Genomic DNA, 23,805 nt, shown 5'->3' on the forward strand with positions numbered 1-23,805 from the left:
CCCCCGGGGTTCTTTCAGTCGACTTTTCCCTGGTGGAGAAGTCGTCGGCAGGGAGTGGCGACCGGTCATAGACCTTTCGGTCCTCAACTCATTCATCCTAAAGACGCCCTTCAAGATGAAACACCACGCTCGGTGCTGGCTTCCGTGAGGCAAGGGGATTTCATGATGTCCCTGGATCTCAAAGACGCCTACTTCCAGATCCGGTACACCCGTCTCCAGGAAATACCTTCGCATAAGTTGGGAGGACCGGACCTTCCAGTTCAAGTCACTCTGCTTCGGACTGGCAACGGCCCCGCAAGTGTTCACGAGGGTGTTCTCCCTGTGTCGTCTTGGGGCCCACAAGAGGGGTATACGCCTTCCCAGGTACCTAGACGACTGGCTACTCCTTTTCCTCCTCAAAGGAGCGCTTGATAGAACAGAAGAGACGTCCCTCCTGGCATTCTGCAAAAAACCCTGGGAATCATGGTGAACTGGGAGAAGTCCCTTCTAGCTCCTCCACCAGGATGGTGTACCTGGGGATGGAATTGGATACGGAAGTGGGCGAGCTTTCCCCTCGGGGGACAGGCTGGCAAACCTCCGAAAAATTGCCTACAACTTCCTAAGCCACCCCCCGAGACCGGCAAAGGAGTGGCAAAGGCTTTTAGGCCACCTGGTCTCCCTGGAAAAACTAGTCCCCAGGGAAGGCTGAGATTAAGGGCACTACAATGGGACCTGAAAGTAGGGTTGGTCCCAGAAGGAGGAAACACCTCAAAAGCCGGTTTCCATCTCACTGGCAGCAAGGAAGGCCCTCGGTTGGTGGCTGAATCCTGCAAACTCTCGTCGGGGTGTTGCCCCCCCCTCGGGTCATGCCCCCGGAGATGCTCCTGTTTACGGACGCGTCGAAGGTAGGCTGGGGGGCCCACCTGAATTCCCTCTCAGTGCGGGGGATATGGTCGCAAGAGCAGAGCACCTTCCACATAAACAAACTGGAGCTCTTGGCAGTAAAGCATGCCCTGGAAGCATTCAAGGAAGCAGTGGGAGGACACTCGGTGTGTCTGATGTGCGACAATGCCACAGTGGTCGCCTACGTCAAGAAGCAAGGAGGCCTGAGATCAAGGATCTCTGCGGATTGACGGAGGAGATCTTGAGCCAAACCGAAGCCCTTGGGACCTCCTTGACGGCAAGATTCATTCCCGGCAAGAAAAAACGTAGTCGCCGACGGCCTCAGCAGATGGGGTCAGGTGGTGGGATCCGAATGGTCCCTACACCCCGAAGTAGCGAGGGAACTAATAGGGAAGTGGGGCTCCCCATCCCTGGACCTGTTTGCTACGAGGCTAAACACCAAACTGCCGGTGTACTGCTCCCCGGTGCCGGACCCAGCCGCGTTTTTGGGGAGGATGCGTTCCAGCACCCGTGGGACGGCCTGGACATGTACGCTTTTTGGCCCTCCCTTTGCAGTCCTCAGGCAGGTCCTCAACCATCTAAGAAAGGCGAAAGGGGCGGCCCTGACGTTGGTGGCGCCCTTGGTGGCCGGACAGGGAGTGGTTCCCGGACCTTCTAGAGTTGGCCTCTCTTCCTCCTTGGGAGCTGCCCCCCAGGCCAGACCTGTTAAGACAGCCCCACTTCGAGAGGTTCCACAGGAACATTCCAGCCCTCTCCTTCACGGCTGGAGACTATCGAGCGGCTGTTAAATAGGAGAGGGTTTTCTGGGAGGGTGGCTTCTCACATGTCCAGTTACTTGAGGGAATCCTCCGCTAACATCTACCAGGCAAAGTGGAAGGTTTTGGGGCCTGGTGTAGAAAGCGTAACCTGGAACCTCTCCGAGCGAAGATCCCAGACATCGCAGAATTCTTGACCTACCTGAGGTTGGACAAGGGCCTGTCAATTCCAGCAGTCAAAGGAGCCAGGTCTGCATTGAGCAGGTCTTCTCCCTGAAAGGGCTGGATCTGGGGAACTCGAAGCCTCTGTCCTTGCTCATAAGGAGCTTTGAGGCCGAGAAAGTGCCCTCCCCCCCAGCGCTGGCTTTGGGTTGGCTTCCCCCCGAATGGGATGTTGCAATAGTTTTAGATTCCCTGAGGAAGCCCCCGTTCGAGCCGCTCAAGACATCCTGGATAGGGAGCTGACCCTCAGACAGTGTTTCTGCTAGCCTGGCCTCCCACGAAGAGGGTGGGGGAGCTCCACGGCCTCTCGTATGTAGTGACCCACACGAGGGGATGGAAGGAACTTCTCATTCAGGTTTGTCCCCTCCTTCGTGGCTAAGAATCAGAAACCCCTCGAGCTCGGATCTCAGGTTCGTGGAGTTTTCCATCCCTGCCCTCCCGAAATCGGAACCAGCCTAAGGATCTCCTCCTTTGTCCGGTGAGGGCAGTTCGGAAGTACATGGAAAGAACAGCCCGGTGCAGGGGCCGGCCGGAGGTAAAGAATCTCTTCGTCACCACGGAAGGGTGAAGAAGGCAGCCTCGAAAAACACCATCCCCTACCTTTTTTGGACTGAGAGAAACCATCCGGAGAGCCAAATACGAGAAGGGGGGCCTTTCCCCTCCAGAGGGAGCCAAGCCCCATGACATCAGGGGAACTGGGGTTCCCTCTCATTCTCAAGAACATGGCAGTCCGGACCAGGTCCTGAGGGCAGGAGTCTGGAATAGGCAGTCGACATTCACAGCCCACTATCTAAAAGACTGCACGAGAAGGTCGCTCGACGCCTTTGAGATTGGCCCGTGGTGGCAGGCCAGCAACAGGTTCTAGGTCCCCTCTCCAATCTTCTTGGAGTGGACGGGCCGGTGTGTATTGAGTGTATGTGAGTGTGTGTGGTTTTTTTCCTCAAATCCCCCCTAATCCTTATCCTTGTTATCCCTGGGCCTTTGGTTGGAGCGAGAATCCAGGATACTCAGGTAAGATACGCAGGAGTGCGTATGGTTCTCAGTACAAACCACAGTTTTACATGTCAAGGTTTGGTTATACCCGCACCAGGCTTGCCTTGCAACCCCTCCTAACCAACCACCCACGATAACGGGCTGGGTTGAGTTCTAAGGGGAGCAGTCGCCCCTCCTCTGACCTATCACCTTTGGGGCCGGGGGCCGTTCCCTCCCCTAACCTTCGCCCTCCTCCTAGGGGTAAGTCTCCTATGAAATGGTTCGAGGTAAGTATCTCGATTCGGAACAAATCACACAAATTCTTGGTAAATTTGTATTTTTCCTAGCGATACTTACCTCGAACCATGGAATTAGACTCCCGCCCTTCCAGCCCCGCTGAAGCTTAGGGGAGACACCTCGGAGTGGAGTAAGAAGGACTGACTATAGGTCATTAGGATGGCTTGGTCTCCGACCCCTGGGGCATAGGCCTGACCTGGGTGCGGCATATAACCAGAATTTTCTGGTCGGATCCACCGGATCGACATCCGGGAATCTCCTATGAAATGGTTCGAGGTAAGTATCGCTAGGAAAAATACAAATTACCAAGAATTTGTGATATATATATATCTATATGTCCCGACGCCTGTCACTCCCTCTAACGATCCCGGCTACGATGATGAGAGCGGGAAGAGCCGCTCGAGGACGAGGAGTAACTACGTCTCCTGCGTCTCCCATGACGGCGCCTCTTCTTGGAGGAGCGTCTCCTCCTACGGGAGGATCTCTCCCTTGAGTAGTAACTTGAAGAACTCCTCTCCCCTGACGAATCCCGACGTCTCTTGCTTCTCCTCCGGCGACTCCCATCGCGGGGGGAACGCGAGGAGCGTTTCGGCCGCGTCGGGGACACCTCTATACATCGGGACCGCCCCTGAAGGCCGCCCCAAGGCCATTCCCGGCTCCTCCCTGTCCCCTAGACGGGAAGCCCCAGACGGGAATGCATCGTCCTTCACTGGGGATCTGCCCGGAGTACGAGGGGGAAAGACATCCCCAACGGCAGAAGGGAAAAGGGTTGGAGCCGGGTGGTTGGGTGGATCCGTGACCCCTTAGGAGGAGGGCGAAGGTTAGGGGAGGGAAACGGCCCCCAAAGGTAAAGTGATAAGGTCCCCAGAGGAGGGGCGACTGCTCCCCTTAGAACAACCCAAGCCCGCCCGTTATCGTGGGTGGTTTTTGGTTAGGAGGGGTGCAAGGCAAGCCTGGTGCGGGTATAACCAAACCTTGACATGTAAAACTGTGGTTTGTACTGAGAACCATAACGCACTCCTGCGTATCTTACCTGAGTATCCCCCCCTGGTGGATTCCTCACTCCAACCAAAGGCCCAGGGATAACAAGGATAAAGGATTAGGGGGGATTTGAGGGGAAAAAACCACACACACTCACATTACACTCAATACACACATATATATATATATATATATATATATATATATATATATATATATATATATATATATATAGCGAGAGAGAGAAGAGAGAGAGAGATGGAGAGATAGAGAGAGAGAAGAGAGAGAGAGAGAGAGAGAGAGAGAGAAAGGTTTCGCCAAGATATTTTAATGAGGGCTCTAAAACCATATTTTTCAATCATTCTATTTTATATATTAATCAAAACTGTAAATTTTACTACACAAATATAAATAAATAAATAAATATATATATATATTTCAGAGACTGCTGTTTCTCTCTTTAGAAAAAGTAGTATTTATACCAAGAGATCCGTCCACACGTAAGCCACTTAACTAGGTCACCCCAGTTGATAATTCCTCTTTAATCTTCTTAAGCTTTGGTTGAAGGAAGATGTTATCTATGATATCTGAATCCCAGGCGTCCTTTGAAATGTTCACAACCTGTCTTTGTTTAATCAAGACTGATTCCGCCATCTGGCTTTTGTACTGACATTTGCAGCTACAAATTATACGTGAAAAATTCCAGAGTCTGAATTAAATCAGGAATATTTTAACCTTTACATGTACATTTTTTGGTAAACGATTACAGTGTTAACAATGAATGGAATCATTTTCCCTTACAGGTTGTAAGTTGTGTGATCCTGCCATTGCAAAAACATCACGGCAAACAGACAACTTCAAAAGCAAAAGAAAGGTAAGCAAATATTCAAATGTGTGTGTGTATAATATAATATATATATATAATATATATATATATATATATAATATATAATGTATGTATGTATGTATGTATGTATGTATTTCATAGTCGTCATAAACATATGTACCTATAGTTTCAATTTACCATCTATATTTCATTTCCAATATACGTAAAAGTTGAATATACATTCGCACACGTATTTACATTTATGTATATACCTGTGTGTATATATATGTTTATAATATTATTAATAATATTAATAATTATCATTGTCATCATAATGAAACTAATCATTTGTTCTGAAGATCTTAACCGCAACCCTCCATTTTCTGATTCAAATCTGCCTCTATTCAAAGCTCTTTATCCTTACACAGACGATTTTATTTCCTCATTTTTCTTTACTGTATTGTTAAGTAGCTACATCACTTATTGTGCTGTATACTCTTCTCGTTGTTATTCATTTTCTGGATTTCCATTGACGCATATCATTTATCCCAACGTGAAATTATTATTCATTTCACGGCTGATTCCTCATTTATCCATTAACTCGAACTGGAAACTTCCTCGTTACTCATCTTTTGATACGATGATTCCCACTTACCGCTCCCCTCCTCCTCCGCTCGTAGCGAATTATATTAAATCATATCGACCTTCCTGGAAACTACACGGGCCTTAACAAATGAATTCCAGAAACCGGGATTATTCGTCCAGCGATAAGAAGCTTACCGGAGAAGCTGTCAAATGAACCGTATTAAGGACTCTACCACCAATTATTATTTCAGAATGGTAATATCCTGTATCGTTAAATCCTCCACTCATCCTCCTCCTCCTCCTCCCTCTCGGAAATAGACGACGGTTAAGCCCTGTCCTAAACATGAGAGACGATTGCACGCGAACATTATCTACCGCTAAAATATGAAGTGTACTCATGCGTCACAAACACACTGATTTCTCTTCAGTTTGCTTCTCTCTGGGTACGACTGAAGGCACACGGGTAATCTGCTTGTTACTTTTTATAATCTTATATTTTTTTTATCTTACTGCTGATTAGCCAGCTTTGTGTGTGTAACTTGAGAGAATTATTGAGTCGTCTTTGCCTTTTTCTGGGTTCATTTCCTCCACTGAAAGATCGTGGTATATTTGTATGTCTAAATGAGACACAGATATATATATATATATATATATATATATATATATATATATATATATATATATATATATATATATATATATATATATATATATATATATATATATATATATATATATATATATATATATATTGATGGGACAATATCTGCTCCCTTTTCCATCCCTTGTGGCGTTCTGCAAGGTTATCTTCCCTCACCATTATACTTCTTTTTGCTCTCTCTCTCTCTCCTCCTCTCTCTCTCTCTCTCCTCTCTCCTGATGACCTCCTTCTGACTCTACTCCTCCCATTCCTCTCGCCATCTTCTGTCGATTACGCTAATGCTTGAGCTCGTGAACTGTCTAGTACCGTGCCATTACCGGAGAACTTCAACTTTGCATAATCAGACACACGATGACCCGTTTCTCCCAATGTATGGAATCTGCAGGATTCAAACGCCACATAATCAGTTACTGAGCAAAATGAGCCTGTTAAAGGGCCCTTTCACACTATGCGATTCGTGTCGCACCAAGATACGATTGCAGTGCCGGATCTAAATGCGACACAAAATTGCGCAAATCGTACATTTGTCCGACTGCCGCACAAAGTGATCCAATTTTTGACAAGCGCTTGAATTCTGCTCTCAGCCTGTAGTGGTGACTAGATGGACAGGAGGAGAAAATTATTGTCTTTATTTATTACATTTGAGAAAAAAGAAGAGAAAACCTAGAATTCACTCGGTACACCCTTTGAATACACAAAGGCACTTGTATGGCGCATTTGCCACAATTTTCGAGGAGCTGAAGAGAGATAATGATAAATTTTGCAATTACTTCAGAATGTCTAAAACAACCTTTGAGGAACTCTTGTCACGTCTGCATGACCAGTTGCTAAAAGAAATACGACACTCAGAGATGATACTTTGTCAGCACAACAACTGGCAGTTACCATCAAGTAAGAGGAAATAATATGGACCTTTCTTTGTAAATTTGCTTTTCCATATAGAAATTAAAAAGGAGAAATGAAAACGACTAGTGTTAGCTGAAACATCTCTATTTATCAAAAATATAAACTGATATATCTACATCAAAATCTAAAATTCTTTACTTTGATATAAAAAAAATTCCATATATCTCTCTGTTTCATTAATTAATGTAAATAAAATGTAAGTGTTGACTATAAAAACTTCTCAAAAAATCATATATATCGAAATCAAAAGTTTTAGTCCTCTTTTATATCAATAATCTGCCGATAACCTTCTAATAATTTCAGTATCAAAACGTATATATAACCTTAATGAAAAAAACAGCAAATCATTTAGTAAATCATTTCTCAGTAGTTTATACTTAAGCTATCCATACCTGTAGTTCTTTCTTATTTACGAATAACACTATTGTTATTATTATTGTATGGTGTTTTTTCGTTGCATGGAACCAGTGGTTATTCAGCAACGGGAATAACACTATTTCTATCCCTCAAATGTATTCAATACCCAATGCACCCGATCACCAGAAGCAGTGGAAGTCTACTGCTGTCGCACGTATATGGAGGAAAAAATCGCATAGTGTGAAGACACGTATTGAAGGCAATGGCCAACTGCAATCGCGTCTGGGTGCAGCACCGGACATGGCCAGTGGGGCCTGTCGGCTGTAATGCGATGCCGGTCCGACATAGTGTGAAAAGGTGCATTAGAGATAATAGTCGACTGCTAGTCGCATGTAGGTCCGACATCGTGTCGCATTTACGTACGACATAGTGTGAAAGGGCTTAAGACATCGAAAAATGTAGCGTTAAAGAAGCTGGACAGCAAAAAATGAGGATAGGAACCCCGAATGGAGGAAAAGTAAAAGTAAATAACTAAAAGACTGGGCGCGGCTAGGGGCCGAAAGGTCACTGCAAACCACCTTATAGTAATGCCTACAGTGCACCACGTGAGGAGCACTGGCTGCAAAGACACTCTACGGGGAAGGATGTTAATGTATCGATCACGATGTGATAAAATACAGGGTGCCCCTAAAGTCCCAGTACCATTATAAGTATTTAATGGTCAGAATGGTACTGTAATATGTTCAGTACAGGTACTGATGTTTTCCTGATTTAATACTGATGTTAATTTTTTTATTGCTGATTTAATACTGATGTTATTTTTTTGTTTCTTCATTTAATTTATATGCCCCCGGGCGCTTCCATTTTAAATCTCTATGCTTCCACACAATTTCCTCAGCCGGTACAAATTCTGAGACCTTTCGCGTATCCTTCTTGACGCATCGTCAGGTAGTGCAGATGTTGGCGCTCCTGGTGGGGTTGTTCGCCCTGTGCTGGCTGCCGTACCACGTGTACTTCATTGTCGTGCATCACCACCCCCAGCTGAGCACGAGGCCTTATGTGCAGCATATGTACCTGGCGTTCTACTGGCTGGCGATGTCCAACGCCATGTTCAATCCAATCATATATTATCTGCTCAATGCCAGGTAATGATGTTGGCGGTACTCAAGGGTGTGGTGTGGGTGTGTGTGTGTAGTGTGTGTGTGTGTGTGTGTGTGTGTGTGTGTGTGATACACTTGGTACATAGGTGATAGTGTGGGATACATTTGAATATAATGAATAATAAGGTATAAAGACTTCAATATTAAGAGATTTTTGTGGTTATATATCATATATATATGTATATATATACTATATATATATATATATATATATATATATTATATATTATATATATATATATATATATATATATCTATATATATATAATTTATGAAATTTTTACATTCCAGGTTCCGATACTTCTTCTGGCAGCTACATATCAGGAGCCAAGGAATCCTGGAAAAATTGCACGGGAAACTCCCACACAAATTCATCGGTTCTATCTGTCGATGGTAAGGCGATTTCAACATCCGAAAAACACGTGTTACCACTCTCTCTCTCTCTCTCTCTCTCTCTCTCTCTCTCTCTCTCTCTCCGGTATCTTCTCAGCTTTCGTCATGTAGTCGATAGACAAGTCAACCTATTCAAACTCCTCTCTCTCTCATACTAAGATTTCGGTCTTCATGTAGTCAATACTGAAGCCCGCCTTTTTATATTGTTTTGAACACCCCCCGCCATCCCCACCCCCCCGCTCCTCTCCTCTCGCTCTCTCTCTTCTTCTCTCTCTCTCTCTCTCTACTATATCTAATTTTTAACGAGAAAGAATGGTTCTCATTCACTATTGTAGCACATAAAAATATAGGTTACATTCTGCCATGCACCCCCCCCCCTCTCCCTCTCTTTCTATCTCTCTCTCTCCTCTTTCTCCTCTCTCTCTCTCTCTCTCTATATATATATATACATATATATACTATATATATATATATATATATAATATACATCTATATATATATACTATACATATATATATATATATATATATATATATAATGCCCCAGAAAAATACTATCTATACGTTACAACCCTATATTCCATATATATTCCAGACAAATCTAATTTTACCTTCGTTATACTGTTGGATTACAGTAAAAGACATTAATATCACACACACACACACACACACACACACACACACACACACACATATATATATATATATATATATATATATATATATATATATACATATATATATATATATATATATATATATAATATATATATATATAATCACAGCTAAGAGAAACACTGAACTGCGTCAAATGAGAGTCGTTGAGGCTTCATTGGATTTAATGAGATGTTCTGGGTAAACACTTGCTTTTATAACGAAAGAGTTTCCACTTCCATCTGAGAATGAATATCCACTTCACACACACTGCCTTAGCAGCATCCCCTCGTCCACACACCCCTCCCTCCCTCCACCCTTTCAATCTCCACGACACTCGGTAGGCCTATCCGAGCTCTCTGATCTCATAATGAAACACGAATCCAGAGGACCTATTTGTTTGCACGGATTCATACGAAGATTCGTAAGTGTACAAATATAATGATATATGAAATGTAAGTTCATTCAGTGCTGCTGTGGCTTGTTATCCACGCGTCCCCTCCTCCGAGGTGCTACAGTAGATTCACATCTACCGTGCATCTGATGTCTCGGCCAACCCCTTGACGACGCTCCTGATTGGCTGTTGATAAGTCAATTATAGGGCTGGAAACTCTCTCGAGAGAGAGTTCACATAGGCAGTATGTATGGTCCATCTCTCCTGAGGGATACGACTTTCAAAAGTATCCCTTAGGAGAGGTGGAACATACATCCTTCCTATGTGAACTCTCTTGAGAGACTGAGATATTCCAGTCCTGCCACTGGCTTATCAACAGCCAATCAGGAGCGTCGCAAGGGACTGGCCTAGATATCAGATGCACGGGTGATGTGAATCTACTATAGTACTAAACAAAAACATATCACAAACAAGTCAGAAATCAGGTCATACCATTAACTCGAGATTAACCTTGACCTCGTTTTTTTCCTTCCAGACGACCCATTCGCCTTCCACCTCCAGGTGGGGGGCGGCGAGCCAGTGAGGTAAGCGGAATCTACTTTGTTTCAATTGACCGAATGTACATAGTTAGTAAGAATAATGAAAGAATAATAATAGTATTATACGCATCGAAATGAACAGGATTCAGGCCAAAGGACGAACGCCAGGACTTATGAGGTCATTCAGCGCTGAAACGGAAGTTGTCAGCAAAAGGTTTGAAAGTTGCAACTGGAGGAAAACTAACCAAAATCTAAAAGATAAAATAATAAGCCAATCAAAATCCATAAGTTAAAAACAAGCATGCCAATCAAACACTAACAGAAAAAACAAGCCAATCAAAATCCATAAGATAAAAGAACCATGCCAATCAAACCCTAACAGAAAAAAACAATCCAATCAAAATCCATAAGATAAAAAACAACCATGCCAATCAAACCCTGACAGAAAAAAAATAAGCCAATCAATCATAAGATAAAAAAAACAAGCCTATCAAAATCCACTAGACCAAAAAAACAAACCAACCAAAAACCAACAGATAAAAAAAAGAAGCCAATCAAAATTCATCACATTAGAAAAACACCATGCCAGTCAAAACCTAACAGACAAAAAACCAAGCCAATCAAGATCCACCAATAAAAAAAACCTCAAACCAATCAAAACATAACCCTCAAAGCGAAGGCCTTCACCTGGCATCCTTAAAACGCTAACGAAAACCTTAAAAATGCCTGAAAACCATCACACACACAGACACTCCTTAACCCTCATTCTTTTTTTCTCTCTCTCTCCATTTCTCCGCAGGGGATTACTGCGCCCTACAGCCCCGGACACCAAACAGACGAGGCAGAGCCCGCTGCTGGGGACCTCCCATCCATCACCTCGCCTGGCGGCCGTGGTCAACCTGTCCAATCACCTGGGGCCGAATAAGGACCTCTGTAACAGGCACTTCACGCCCTCCTCGTCTCCCAAGGGGAACAAGCTCGGCTCCACGGCGCCCCAGATACAGTATATTGAGGCGGCGTATTGATAAAAGAGGGGAAGATCTCTCTCTCTCTCTCTCTCTCTCTCTCTCTCTCGCTCTCCTCTCTCTCTCTCTCATGAATGAATCTGTTATGAAAACAGATTCACTCATTATACTGCGAGAAATGTTTTGATAATGAAAGCCGATATTTCTCTCTCTCTCTCTCTCATAGATGAATCTGTTACTCTCTCTCTCTCATGGATGAATCTGTTACTCTCTCTCTCTCTCTCTCTAATGGATGAATCTGTTATGAAAACAGATTCATTCATTATACTGCGAGAAATGTTTTGATAAGGAAATCGATATTTCTCTCTTCTCTCTCTCTCTCTCTCTCTCTCAATATAAATGGTGTTTTTGTCTCGTAAATAAAACGTGAATAACGAAGAATTTACGTTATGGGATCAGATTTCCTCAAAACTATATTTTGATAATGAAAGCCAAAGATACTCATTCCCAAATGAACATTCACTATTCAACGCCAGACTAACAATTTATCCACTGAATAACGGCAGTTTTATTTATTTATTTATTATATTTTTTACAACGCTATCATAAGGAAAACGAACGTCCTCTGTAACTCTTTTAGGCTCACAATTATAAATACAAATACGCCCCCTTCATATCGAATTCACTTTACCTCTTGGATAACAAACATTTTCAAAGACTTGTAATAAATCCACTTGTAATAAATCCCCCAAAGGGATTTACTATACAAGATAAGCGCACCTGGCCCAGCCATGTTAGGTAAGCATAAGGGTACAAGTGGGGGTCTATTAGCAATTAAAATAGCAGTTAAAAAGGTCAATCCGTTAAAAAAAACGCGATGATTTTGAAGACTGTATTGAAATAACACCGACGAACGACTCCCATCAGTAATCAAGGGAACAACACCATACTTGTCAGTGACTCGTCAATGTGTCTGCTGGTATATGTAAATTGAAATGTCCGCTTCTGTATATTGTGTAAGTTTTGTACAATAAACTCTGGAATTCCCTCTTTTTATTCTTTCCCATCCCTGGAAATGAAATGAGCCCAGTCCATAAAATTATTAAGCCCAGGCCCCATTCTATAGTTCAAACTATAGAATCTATAGTTCAGTTTGACTTAATGTTGTCATAGGCCATCGACATCTATTCTTCAACATCTTGACAGAAATAAAGTAAAAGCTTAAAAGTTTCTAAGGAACTCACTGATTTGTGCAACAGAGTAACAAAAGACATTGGTCAATGCTGTTTAAAATCCATCATAATATAATAAACATGTCTTTATGAATACTTTTCGCACCTTGTAACCAAAATATTGGTTAAAAGTTTTGTTATTGAAAAACTTCAAAGTTCTACTTGTCCTGAAACATATCTTTTTCCAGACCTGGAGAGAATTCTCCAGGCTGGAGTTACACTCCTGTGAGCAAGTGTCCACATAAATTAATTTTGGACAACTGTCGACATATTAATTTTGGACAAAAGTGCCCACATAAATTAATTTTCGAAAAGTGTCGACAAATTAATTTTGGACAAAAGTGTCTACATAAATTAATTTTGGACAAGTGTCGACAAATTAATTTTGGACAAAAGTGTCCACATAAATTAATTTTCGACAAAAGTGGCAACAATTTCATTTTCGACAAAAGTGTCCACATAGATTAAATTTCGACATAAGTGGCAGCAAATTCATTTTCGACAAAAGTGTCCACATAGATTAATTTTCGACAAAAGCGTCAACATAAATTAATTTTCTATAAACTGTACCACCACCACTTCTGTATCGACAAATCAGATCCAGTAAATTTGGTAGGGAACTTCACTACTTCTTATAGGGAAGCTTTTTAAATATTTACAAATGTTTACAACCCATATTGGCTTTTGAATTTCACTTAATATAAGAATTAGCTTTTACAGTATTTACAAATGTGTTGGTAACTAAATTTGGTTTGTAACTGATTTGTCGACACAGAAATGGTAGAGTTTGTCGAAAATTAATTTGTATCGACACTTTTGTCGAAAATTTGTGTTGACACTATTGTCGAAAATTAATTTATATAAGACACTTTAAATCCTTACAATTGTTGACAACTACATGCTGGTTGTGACCCTTACTTCATACAGGACACACTTTTAAATATTTTACAATTGACGATAACTTAAAATCTCGATTTTATGCAGACAATAATACCGAGGCAATTATAAAAACCTCACCAAGGCTTCCCTTTAGCATGAAACATCAAAAACAGGTACATCATGATCTAGGTTTCGTGGGGGAAAAATTAAAAAACTCAAGGCCCCGTAATTATCTGGTTCGTTGAGAGAGCGATTCAAATCTAATAACACATAATTTCCTTTGAAATCTCATACTAACGAACTTCATAATCTAAGGTCTTCCCAAGGCCGAGCTGCTAGGACGAGTCTATCATAGCGATAGATAGTTCCTTTTAACGATAAAATCGATCACAGGGAGTGAATGCCTTTACGAAAGCTCACTACAACTTAACTCTAGGTAACAGCCACGAAAAAATAAATTAAATAAAAAACTGTTATATCCACGAAAAAACAAATTAAAACAAAAAATAGGTATATTTACGAAAAAAATAAATTAAATAAAAAATAGGTACATTCACGAAAAAACAAATTAAATAAATAGGTATATTCACGAAAAAATGAATTAGATAAAAATTAAGTATGTTCACGAAAAAGCAAATTAAATAAATAGGTATATTCACGAAAAAATGAATTAGATAAAAATTAAGTATATTCACGGAAAAATAAATTGAATAAAAAATTGGTATATTCACGAAAAAATTACAAAAAATAAATATATACCGGTTATTATTCAGAAAAATATAGGTATTCACGGAAAAAAAATTAAAACGAAAAAAATAGGTATATTCACGAAAAAAAGGTTATTCACGAAAAAAATAAATTGAATAAAAAATTAATGATAACCTGTAAAAGCGTTTTTGTGACATAGTAAAAGCGGGCTATTTGTTATCTAGTGGTTTGCATTTCAATGGCATTCAGGGTTAGCATAATAATAATAATAATAATAATAATAGTAATAATAATAATAATAATAATAATAATAATAATAATAATAATAATAGAAGAGTGTGATTCACGAAACGGCGCACATAGTAAGAAAAGTGATGGACTCCTAAGGAGGCAGGATGCAACCCGGAATCCCACACTATAAATACCACCCAGTCGAATTGGAGACTGTGATAAAGCACAGAAAAAAATAAAATAAAATAATAAATAAATAAATAAACAATAATAAATACTTACAAGGCCACTTCCCACTCCTCCCTTTTATGTATACCAACATCTAATCTCCTACTCGCAATATAAGGCCTATTATTGTGGCCTTAACTAGCCTGCCGCCTAAGCCTAAGGGGCAAAAAAAAAAAAATAAAATAAAAAATAAAAGAATAAACGAGAATTCGAGGATGGGGAAGAAAAATTGGGACTAATCAGCGAGGGAGAGGAAGACTAGCATACAAATAGCAACACAAATTTCCCGAAACACATGTGTGTGTGTGTGTGTGTGTGTGTGTGTGTGTGTGTGGTGTGTGTGTGTGTGTGTGTGTGTAGCGAGTGATTAAAAGTTAATGAAGGGAATCAATCGCGCGTTTCTATAATAGCCGGTGAGTGACTGGTTTGCTGAACAAAGTGGTTACTAAACAAGAAAGTGCTCAGATAATCTCTTTGGATATAAATATAATGAAAATACATACTACACACATACATACACAAACACATTTATATATATATATATATATATATATATATAATATATATATATATATATAGAGAGAGAGAGAGAGAGAGAGAGAGAGAGAGAGAGAGAGAGAGAGAGAGAGAGAGAGAGAGAGAGAGAGAAGAGGGAGAGAGAGAGAGAGAGAGAGAGGCTCAGTTAAATAGATATATAGGAGCTTCAGAAGGTGTCCATGATACAACCAGTAAAAGGAGTCAAATTTATTTTTAACGAAACGTTTCGCACATGAAACTTCTATGCATCATCAGTCTGTAAGAGAGCAAAGAGATATAAAAATAACATTAAATGATATAAACAAAGGAACTCACAAATATTAAAATAGTCTTAAAAATTAAAAATCAAAGTAAAAACAAACATTAAATGATATAAACAAAGGAACTCACAAATATTAAAATAGTCTTAAAAATTAAAAATCAAAGTAAAAACAAACAAAGGTAAAGAGAGAGAAAACAACCCAAACACCAACCGTCCATAATGTAGAGAGAAGATGGAATGACTAAAAAACCAGTTGACGAACACGACGTCGACTATGCCAGGTATAGAGTTGCTGAGGAGGTATTGCTATTGAGTGAAGGAACAAGTTTCTTAATGTATAACGACTCGAGGGTAGTTAGATGGTCAGGATTTTTGACATAATCTATTATTTTGAATTGTTCTTTTTGGATTTCAATTTTGCAATTAGAAGCGTGGTTCCTGATATTGGAAAATTCAGGTTGTTTTATTTTCTGACCAGTACGGATGCTGAAACCCAGATGGCTACAATATCTGACCCTCAGCAGCCTCCGAGTCGATCCAACGTAAGAGCCCGGACATCCAGGGCAAATAAATTTATATATGACGTTGGATCTCATGAAGGGCTGAAGGCGGTCTTTAAAGTTAAAGAAGGAGCCAATTGTACATGGATTATTTGTTATAATTTTGACCTCAGACAAAGAATCTCTTGTTCAATGATTCGTGCGAGATTGGACGAGAATTTGAACTCAGGCATATATGGGACAGTTGCATAAAACAGTTTCTTAGGAACATCAAAATTAGGCAATGGTGGATGAAAGAATTTGGCAAGTAATATATATATATATATATGTATATATATATATATATATATATATATACCATATTGTATATATATATATCTATATATATATATATGTGTGTGTGTGTGTGTGTGTATGTATGCATGTATATGAGTGTGTGTATTTGTGTGTATAAAGACCAGATATCCTCAAAGAATAAATTTCCCCAAGAGGTAAACACAACAAACTGCAATCCCAAGATAGCCCCATGACTTGAAATGAGAGAATATCCAACTTATCTCCAATTTCCTTTCACAATTTTCAAAGATTCCAGGGGTTTCCTTGAGCGATTTCCCAGACTGATCCAGGATATTTCAGCACCATCTACCCGAGAAGACAATGTGCGCGTATTTCTTCGGGGAATCCAAATAAGTGAGAAGAGGAGGAGGAGGAGGAGGAGGAGGAGGAGGAGGAGGAGGAGGAGGAGGAGGAGGAGGAGGAGGAGGGGACTGTATTCCTCACACACCAATAATCGATAAGGCCCAGAATCTAAACGGCTGAGACTGTAGCAAGGAAATAAAGAAATGCCTTTTATTCTCTCCTCTTCTCCGGATAATATGTTTATTCTCTCCTTTTATCTCTCTTGTTATCCTTCCGCCTCTCATTCCCCTCTCACGGAAAGGATATTTGCGGTTTTTTGACGACCAATAAAAACGATGCTTTTAAATATTGGATATGGTTTATATAAATCACTTATTGACATATGTTGGTAGTGGTCGTACGAAACAGCAGCATGAACTAATTATTTTTTGTATAGTTTTTTTTTTCCTCGGGATAAAAGTCAAACGTCCATCATTGCCAGATGATTCTTTCATGAAAAAACACAACCAAATAAAAAAAAAAGTCTGTCGGGATAAAACTCATTTGAATTTCCCTCGGCCCACCCACCTCCCCACAAAAACACACACACATACAAACAAACACACAACCAAGTATGACGTCTCCGTGTCACCCATAATCACGTTTCGTTAAGTGATCCCGTTTCTTGATTTGGGAGACTCTTATATCTAAGTTACCTCGAACGTTTTTGTTCCTTTGCTTTTGTTTGTTTGTTTGTATGGTGTTTTTACGTTGCACGGAACCAGTGGTTATTCAGCAACAGGACCAACGGCTTGACGTGACTTCCGAACCACGTCGAGAGTGAACTTCTATCATCAGAAATACACATCTCTATTCCCCTTCTCTTGGCCAGCATCAGCTTTAAGCTTGAGACGTCTGTTTACCTGAAAGCATCAGTTTTAAGCTTGAATGTTTGTTTGTCTGGAAACGTCAGATTTAAGCTTGAAACGTTTGCCTGCCTGAAAGCAACAGCTTTCTGCTTGAAACGTTCAGAAGCATCAGCTTTAAGCTTGAAACGTTTGTCTACCTGGAAGCATCAGATTTAGGCTTGAAACGTCTGTCTACCTGGAAGCATCAGCTTTCAGCTTGAAACGTTTATTTGCCTGGAAGAATCAGCTTTAAGATTGAAAAGTTTGTTAGCCTGGATGCATCAGCTTTAAGCCTGAAAGTTGGTGATGCTTTCAGCTTGAAACGTTTGTTAGCCTGGAAACATCAGCTTTAAGCTTCAAACGTTTGTCTACCTGAAAGCACCAGTCTTAAGTTTGAACGTTAGTTAGCCTGGAAGCATCAGTTTTAAGCTTCAAACGTTTGTCTACCTGAAAGCACCAGTTTTAAGTTTGAACGTTAGTTAGCCTGGAAGCATCAGTTTTAAGCTTCAAACGTTTGTCTGCATGGAATTTTTATTGGCTGGGCAAGTTATTTATCATAATATATTTATTGCTGGATATCATTTTCATTTTTGTGGAAATTTCTTACCAGGGGAGGGAGATTTTTCCGAGCCTTTTCAGTTAATTTTTGCTGTATATCTAGAAGGGGGGGGGGGGGGAGTATGGCTTAGCTTTTTTTTAGGGCTAAATTTGACATTAGACGGGAGGGATATTTTTCATAGCTTTTAAAGTTACTTTTTGACATAAATCATGAATAAAGTGGTATTTTTCTTTGCTTTTATGTTACTTTTTAACATATATCATGAGGAGAGTGGAATTGCTTTTAGCTTTTAATTTCCTTTTTGACATATACCATGAGGCGAGTGGAATTTTTCTTAGCTGTTTAAGTTACTTTTTGACATACATCATGAGGGAAGTGGATTTTCTCTTAGCTTTTAAAGTTACTTTTTGACATATATCTAGAGGGAAGTGGATTTTCTCTTAGCTTTTAAAGTTACTTTTTGACATACATCATGAGGGAAGTGGATAATCTCTTAGCTTTTAAAGTTACTTTTTGACATATATCATGAGGGAAGTGGAATTTCTCTTAGCTTTTTAAGTTACTTTTTACTTATATCTAGAGGGGGGGGGGGGGGTGGGGGGGGGGGGGGGGGGGGGGGATTTATATCAGTTCTGTAAATCATTTTTGACTAAGAAATACCTCCATTTAGATGGACTCATAACTTAAGCCTTTTCTTAAGAGTTATTTTTGACTGGATAACTTTCCGTGGAATCTCCCTTAGCTCTAAAAGTTACTTTCGACGATATAAATTTGGGGGAAAGGAATTGTCAGTACCTCTGCCAATCACTGACTTAGAAATTCCTCCGTGAAAGTAAATTTCAGTTCAATTTTAACCGAATTTAAATACATGTATTTTTCCGTTATCCGAGAGTGTCTAAATAGCAGCGCCTCCTCCTTCATCATGCCGAAAGGAACCTAATTTTATTTGGTTTGTTTGTTTGTTTGAAAAGTGTTTTTACGTTGCATGGAACCAGTGGTTATTCAGCAACGGAACCAACGGCTTTACGTGACTTCCAAACCACATCGAGAGAGAACTTCTATCACCAAAAGGAACCTAATTCTAATTTTAATTTAATTCAATTTTATTGTGTCCAAACGCCAGCGCCTCGACTTTCATCATGCCGAAAGGGTCTGCATTTTTTGTCTGTCATCACCAAAGTGGATTCCCTCCGACCTCGCTTCGTACTGCCTGCCTGACGTCAATTTTTCATATTCGAAATTCAGGAGATTATCCAGTGAAAGGCTTTCCAATATTTCCACATTCTCTCGCACGGGATGACAGAGGGGTGAGCGAACGGCGGCCTCGACCTCCACCGATGGGGCCTTGAACTATTTTGAAAAGTAAGGCGCACATTCCAAGTAATTCTTTTAAAACGTGACATCCGGCCATTTTCGGTTTTCATTCTAACACTGTCGTTCTTATTGCTAGTCGAATGACTGCAATACAAAATTTAGATAATAATATAATTTTTACTTGCTTAATAATGTAGGTGCATGCATACGTCTGTACGTGCATAAATAAATCAAATAAATAAAATATATAAAATAAATAAATAAATACATATATATATATATATATATATATATATATATATATGTTTTTATTTTTATTTTTGTTTATGTACAATGAAAGCCCCTTCATTACCAGCAAATAATTATCGTACCAGATCTTTGGAAATGTACTTTTCCTTGTACTTAAAAAGTACTTCCTAACTATGGTACGATGTGCTTCACTACTAAAAAGACTACTAAATGACAAGTAATATAATAAGAAGCGTTTGCTTCTTATTTTATTACTGTAATGGCCTCTGTATTGGGCTTGTTCCATGTCAATGGGGTTCATCTTCTGAATAATAATAATAATAATAATAATAATAATAATAATAATAATATCTGAAAACCAGTGAAGACGAGTGGCTAAAGAGTGCATGGGAAGGAGGACTAATAAAAGTAGACGAAGACCCAGAAATATACAGAGACAGGAGAATGACAGACAGAACAGAGCACTGGCACAACAAACCAATGCACGGACAATACATGAGACAGACTAAAGAACTAGCCAGCGATGACACATGGCAATGGCTACAGAGGGGAGAGCTAAAGAAGGAAACTGAAGGAATGAGAACAGCGGCACAAGATCAGGCCCTAAGAACCAGATATGTTCAAAGAACGATAGACGGAAATAACATCTCTCCCATATGTAGGAAGTGCAATACGAAAAATTAAACCATAAACCACATAGCAAGCGAATGCCCGGCACTTGCACAGAACCAGTACAAAAAGAGGCATGATTCAGTGGCAAAAGCCCTCGACTGGAGCCTGTGCAAGAAACATCAGCTACCTTGCAGTTAATAAGTGGTACGAGCACCAACCTGAGGGAGTGATAGAAAAACGATCACGCAAAGATCCTCTGGGACTATGGTATCAGGACGGATAGGGTAATACGTGCAAATAGACCAGACGTGACGTTGATTGACAAAGTCAAGAAGAAAGTATCACTCATTGATGTCGCAATACCATGGGACACCAGAGTGAAGAGAAAGAGAGGGAAAAATTGGATAAGTACCAAGATCTGAAAAATAGAAATAAGAAGGATATGGGATATGCCAGTGGAAATCGTACCCATAATCATAGGAGCACTAGGCCAGATCCCAAGATCCCTGAAAAGGAATCTAGAAAAACTAGAGGCTGAAGTAGCTCCAGGACTCATGCAGAAGAGTGTGGTCCTAGAAACGGCACACATAGTAAGAAGAGTGATGGACTCCTAAGGAGGCAGGATGCAACCCGGAACCCACACTATAAATACCACCCAGTCGAATTGGAGGACTGTGATAGAGCACACACACACACACACACACACACACACACACACCAAAAAGAGAAAAAAAAATTATAATAATAATAATAATAATAGGGCTGTTCCATGTGAATAGGGGTCATCTTCTGAATAATAATAATAATAATAATAATAATAATAATAATAATAATAATAATAATAATGATAAGGCTTATTCCATGTGAATAGGGTTTTTCTTCTGAATAATAACAATAATAATAATAATAATAATAATAATAATAATAATAATAATAAGAATAATAATAATAAAGTGAGGAGACCTACTCTAAGGGCAGTAGCATTGAAAGAAGATATGAAGAAGAACAGAGAAGACTCTATTTAAATTGAACGCCGTAGAAACAACCTTTTTTTCAATAATAATAATAATAATAATAATAATAATACCACTACTGCTACTACTACTACTACTAATAATAATAATAATAATAATACTATTTAAGCAAAGTAATATTGTGTTTGTTAGTTTGTTTGTATGGCGTTTTTACGTTGCATGGAACCAGTAGTTATTCAGCAACGGGACCAACGGCTTTATACGTGACTTCCGAACCTCGTCGAGAGTGAACTTCTATCACCAGAAATACACATCTCTCACCCCTCAATGGAATGCCCCGAGAATTGAACTCGCGGCCACCGAGGTGGCAGGCCAAGACCATTCCTATCACGCCACTAAGGCGGTTACAGAGATATTCCTTGCGATTAATGAGGGCGCATGAGACGATGGTTACCAAGACGTCACACGAATGGCAAGATATGACGAGATGTTTTGCCTCCTTTAGAAAGTGGTACCGACGTATCTTATTGTTAAACCGACGGACTTCGCGTAAGGAGAAGTGACTTCTTTCATTACAAATGTAGACGTATGAATAATGCAAGGGATTGCAGGATTGCAGAGGTGGGAGAAAATTTAATAAAGATGCAAATATTACAAGTTTGTTTATAACCTCAGTTGCGGTTAAAAAAAAATTGACATACAAAGGTTGAAAATGATAGAAATTAATTCCAACTTAATTTATTATAATTATTATTATTATTGAATATAAATAGCCATTTGACAAACAAGGGCAAATGTAGATGTAGTGATGGAGAAATCGTCGCCAAAGTATCATGAGATCTATTTTGATTACTTCTTCACAAGTGCAAAGTTGCTAGAGTTACAGAGAAATTTTTGTTTGTTTGTTTGTATGGTGTTTTTACGTTGCATGGAACCAGTGGTTATTCAGCAACGGGACCAACGGCTTTACGTGACTTCCGAACCACATCGAGAGTGAACTTCTATCACCAGAAATACACATCTCTCACTCCTCAATGGAATGGCCGAGAATAGAACTCGCGACCACCGAGGTGGGACGCCAACACCATACCAACCACGCCAATGAGGCGCTAAGTGAGTTACAGAGAAAGTCTTTGTTGCAGTTGGCACTATTAGAGAAAACAGAACTGATGGAGCATGGAAGTCTATGGTTACAAAACAAAGATATAAAGAAAAGAGATAGAGGGAGTTACGGTTATTGCTGCAACGGTGGAAGTCTTTGTCTGCAAGTGGCATGACAATAGTATTGTCAATATCGCAAAAGCAACCATTTTACGCATGAGCCTGTTCGAAAAGTGCGGCGGCGTGTACAAGGGAAATGTAAAATTGAAGTATCACAGCCCAATATGATAATACGATTTGTTTATATAACACAGGAATGGGAGGTCGCCTTTTAGGATCTTACAGACCTGTAATCCCAGGGACAAAAATGGTGGTGGCCACTTTTGATAAATCTTGTTTGTTTGTTTGTTTGTATAGTATTTTTACGTTGCATGGAACCAGTGGTTATTCAGCAACGGGACCAACGGCTTTACGTGACTTCCAAACCACGTCGAGAGTGAACTTCTATCACCAGAAATACACCTCTCTCACTCTCAATAAATGGCCGAGAATCGAACCCGCGACCATCGAGGTGGGACGCAAACACCATACCAACCAGGCCACTGAGGCGCTGATAAATCTTGGGAATGTGTCTGCTGTTGTAGCAGCTTGGAAGTTCTATTCTGCCCTTCATCCAAAAGATAAAATGGCACACCTTGAACTTAGAGGAGAGATTGCACTGTGCAATTAACAACATCGTTCCGAATTTTGTCAGATTTAAAGGGTACAAGACATCTTTATACCATTCTTCCTTTTACGACGATACCACTAAATACCTTCTTAGTTATGAAATTGGTTGTAAACAGAGGGAACACGATAGATTGTGCAAATATTATTCAAATTGCCAATCATCGGCTATTCCCCTGCTTATATTTGTCCGCCTTCTTTTTCTGTTCTTGTGTATTCTTTTAGTGTGTTTGTCTCTGTCACTTTGAGAGGTGTGCCTTGCTCTTCATTTTAAGTTCGTTTTTCTTTTATTGAGTTTTTTAAGGATCATTTTAAGCTTTCTTGGTTTTTAATGTGTAAATGTATTTAATTGTGATTCAGTATTTAAGTTTAACTTAGTTTCCATTTTAAGTTTTCTTATGCTTTATATATGTTTCTTTTAATTATGTGCTCGGATGCTCCTTTTTATATAGATGTCCTGATGATGTGACCATGGGTCAAGAAACGCGTTGGCAATAAATGTATCTAATGGATGTGTATATGTTCCTGCGCCCTTCTCCTGCCTACTATATTATATATCTATATATCTATATATCTATATATATATATATATATATATATATATATATATATATATATA

At 39.9% G+C, this 23,805-nt stretch overlaps 2 protein-coding genes across 5 annotated transcripts in view; one reads left to right on the top strand and one right to left on the bottom strand.

Moving 5' to 3' along the window:
• Nucleotides 1-12,583, top strand: part of LOC135196380 (tachykinin-like peptides receptor 86C) — a 42,635-nt gene extending 30,052 nt beyond the window's left edge. Inside the window, exons 9-13 of the mRNA XM_064223169.1 lie at nucleotides 4,913-4,983; nucleotides 8,393-8,589; nucleotides 8,896-8,997; nucleotides 10,580-10,628; nucleotides 11,383-12,583. Of these exons, the coding sequence (XP_064079239.1) occupies nucleotides 4,913-4,983; nucleotides 8,393-8,589; nucleotides 8,896-8,997; nucleotide 10,580 (371 nt within the window). The 3' untranslated portion in view covers nucleotides 10,581-10,628; nucleotides 11,383-12,583. The remainder of the gene's footprint in view (nucleotides 1-4,912; nucleotides 4,984-8,392; nucleotides 8,590-8,895; nucleotides 8,998-10,579; nucleotides 10,629-11,382) is intronic.
• The window catches only part of LOC135196381 (DNA polymerase lambda-like), a 267,170-nt gene that overhangs the window by 169,928 nt on the left and 73,437 nt on the right, over nucleotides 1-23,805 (bottom strand). The window lies entirely within an intron of this gene.

This window comes from Macrobrachium nipponense, chromosome 17, assembly GCF_015104395.2.
Source record: "Macrobrachium nipponense isolate FS-2020 chromosome 17, ASM1510439v2, whole genome shotgun sequence".
NCBI lineage: Eukaryota > Metazoa > Arthropoda > Malacostraca > Decapoda > Palaemonidae > Macrobrachium > Macrobrachium nipponense.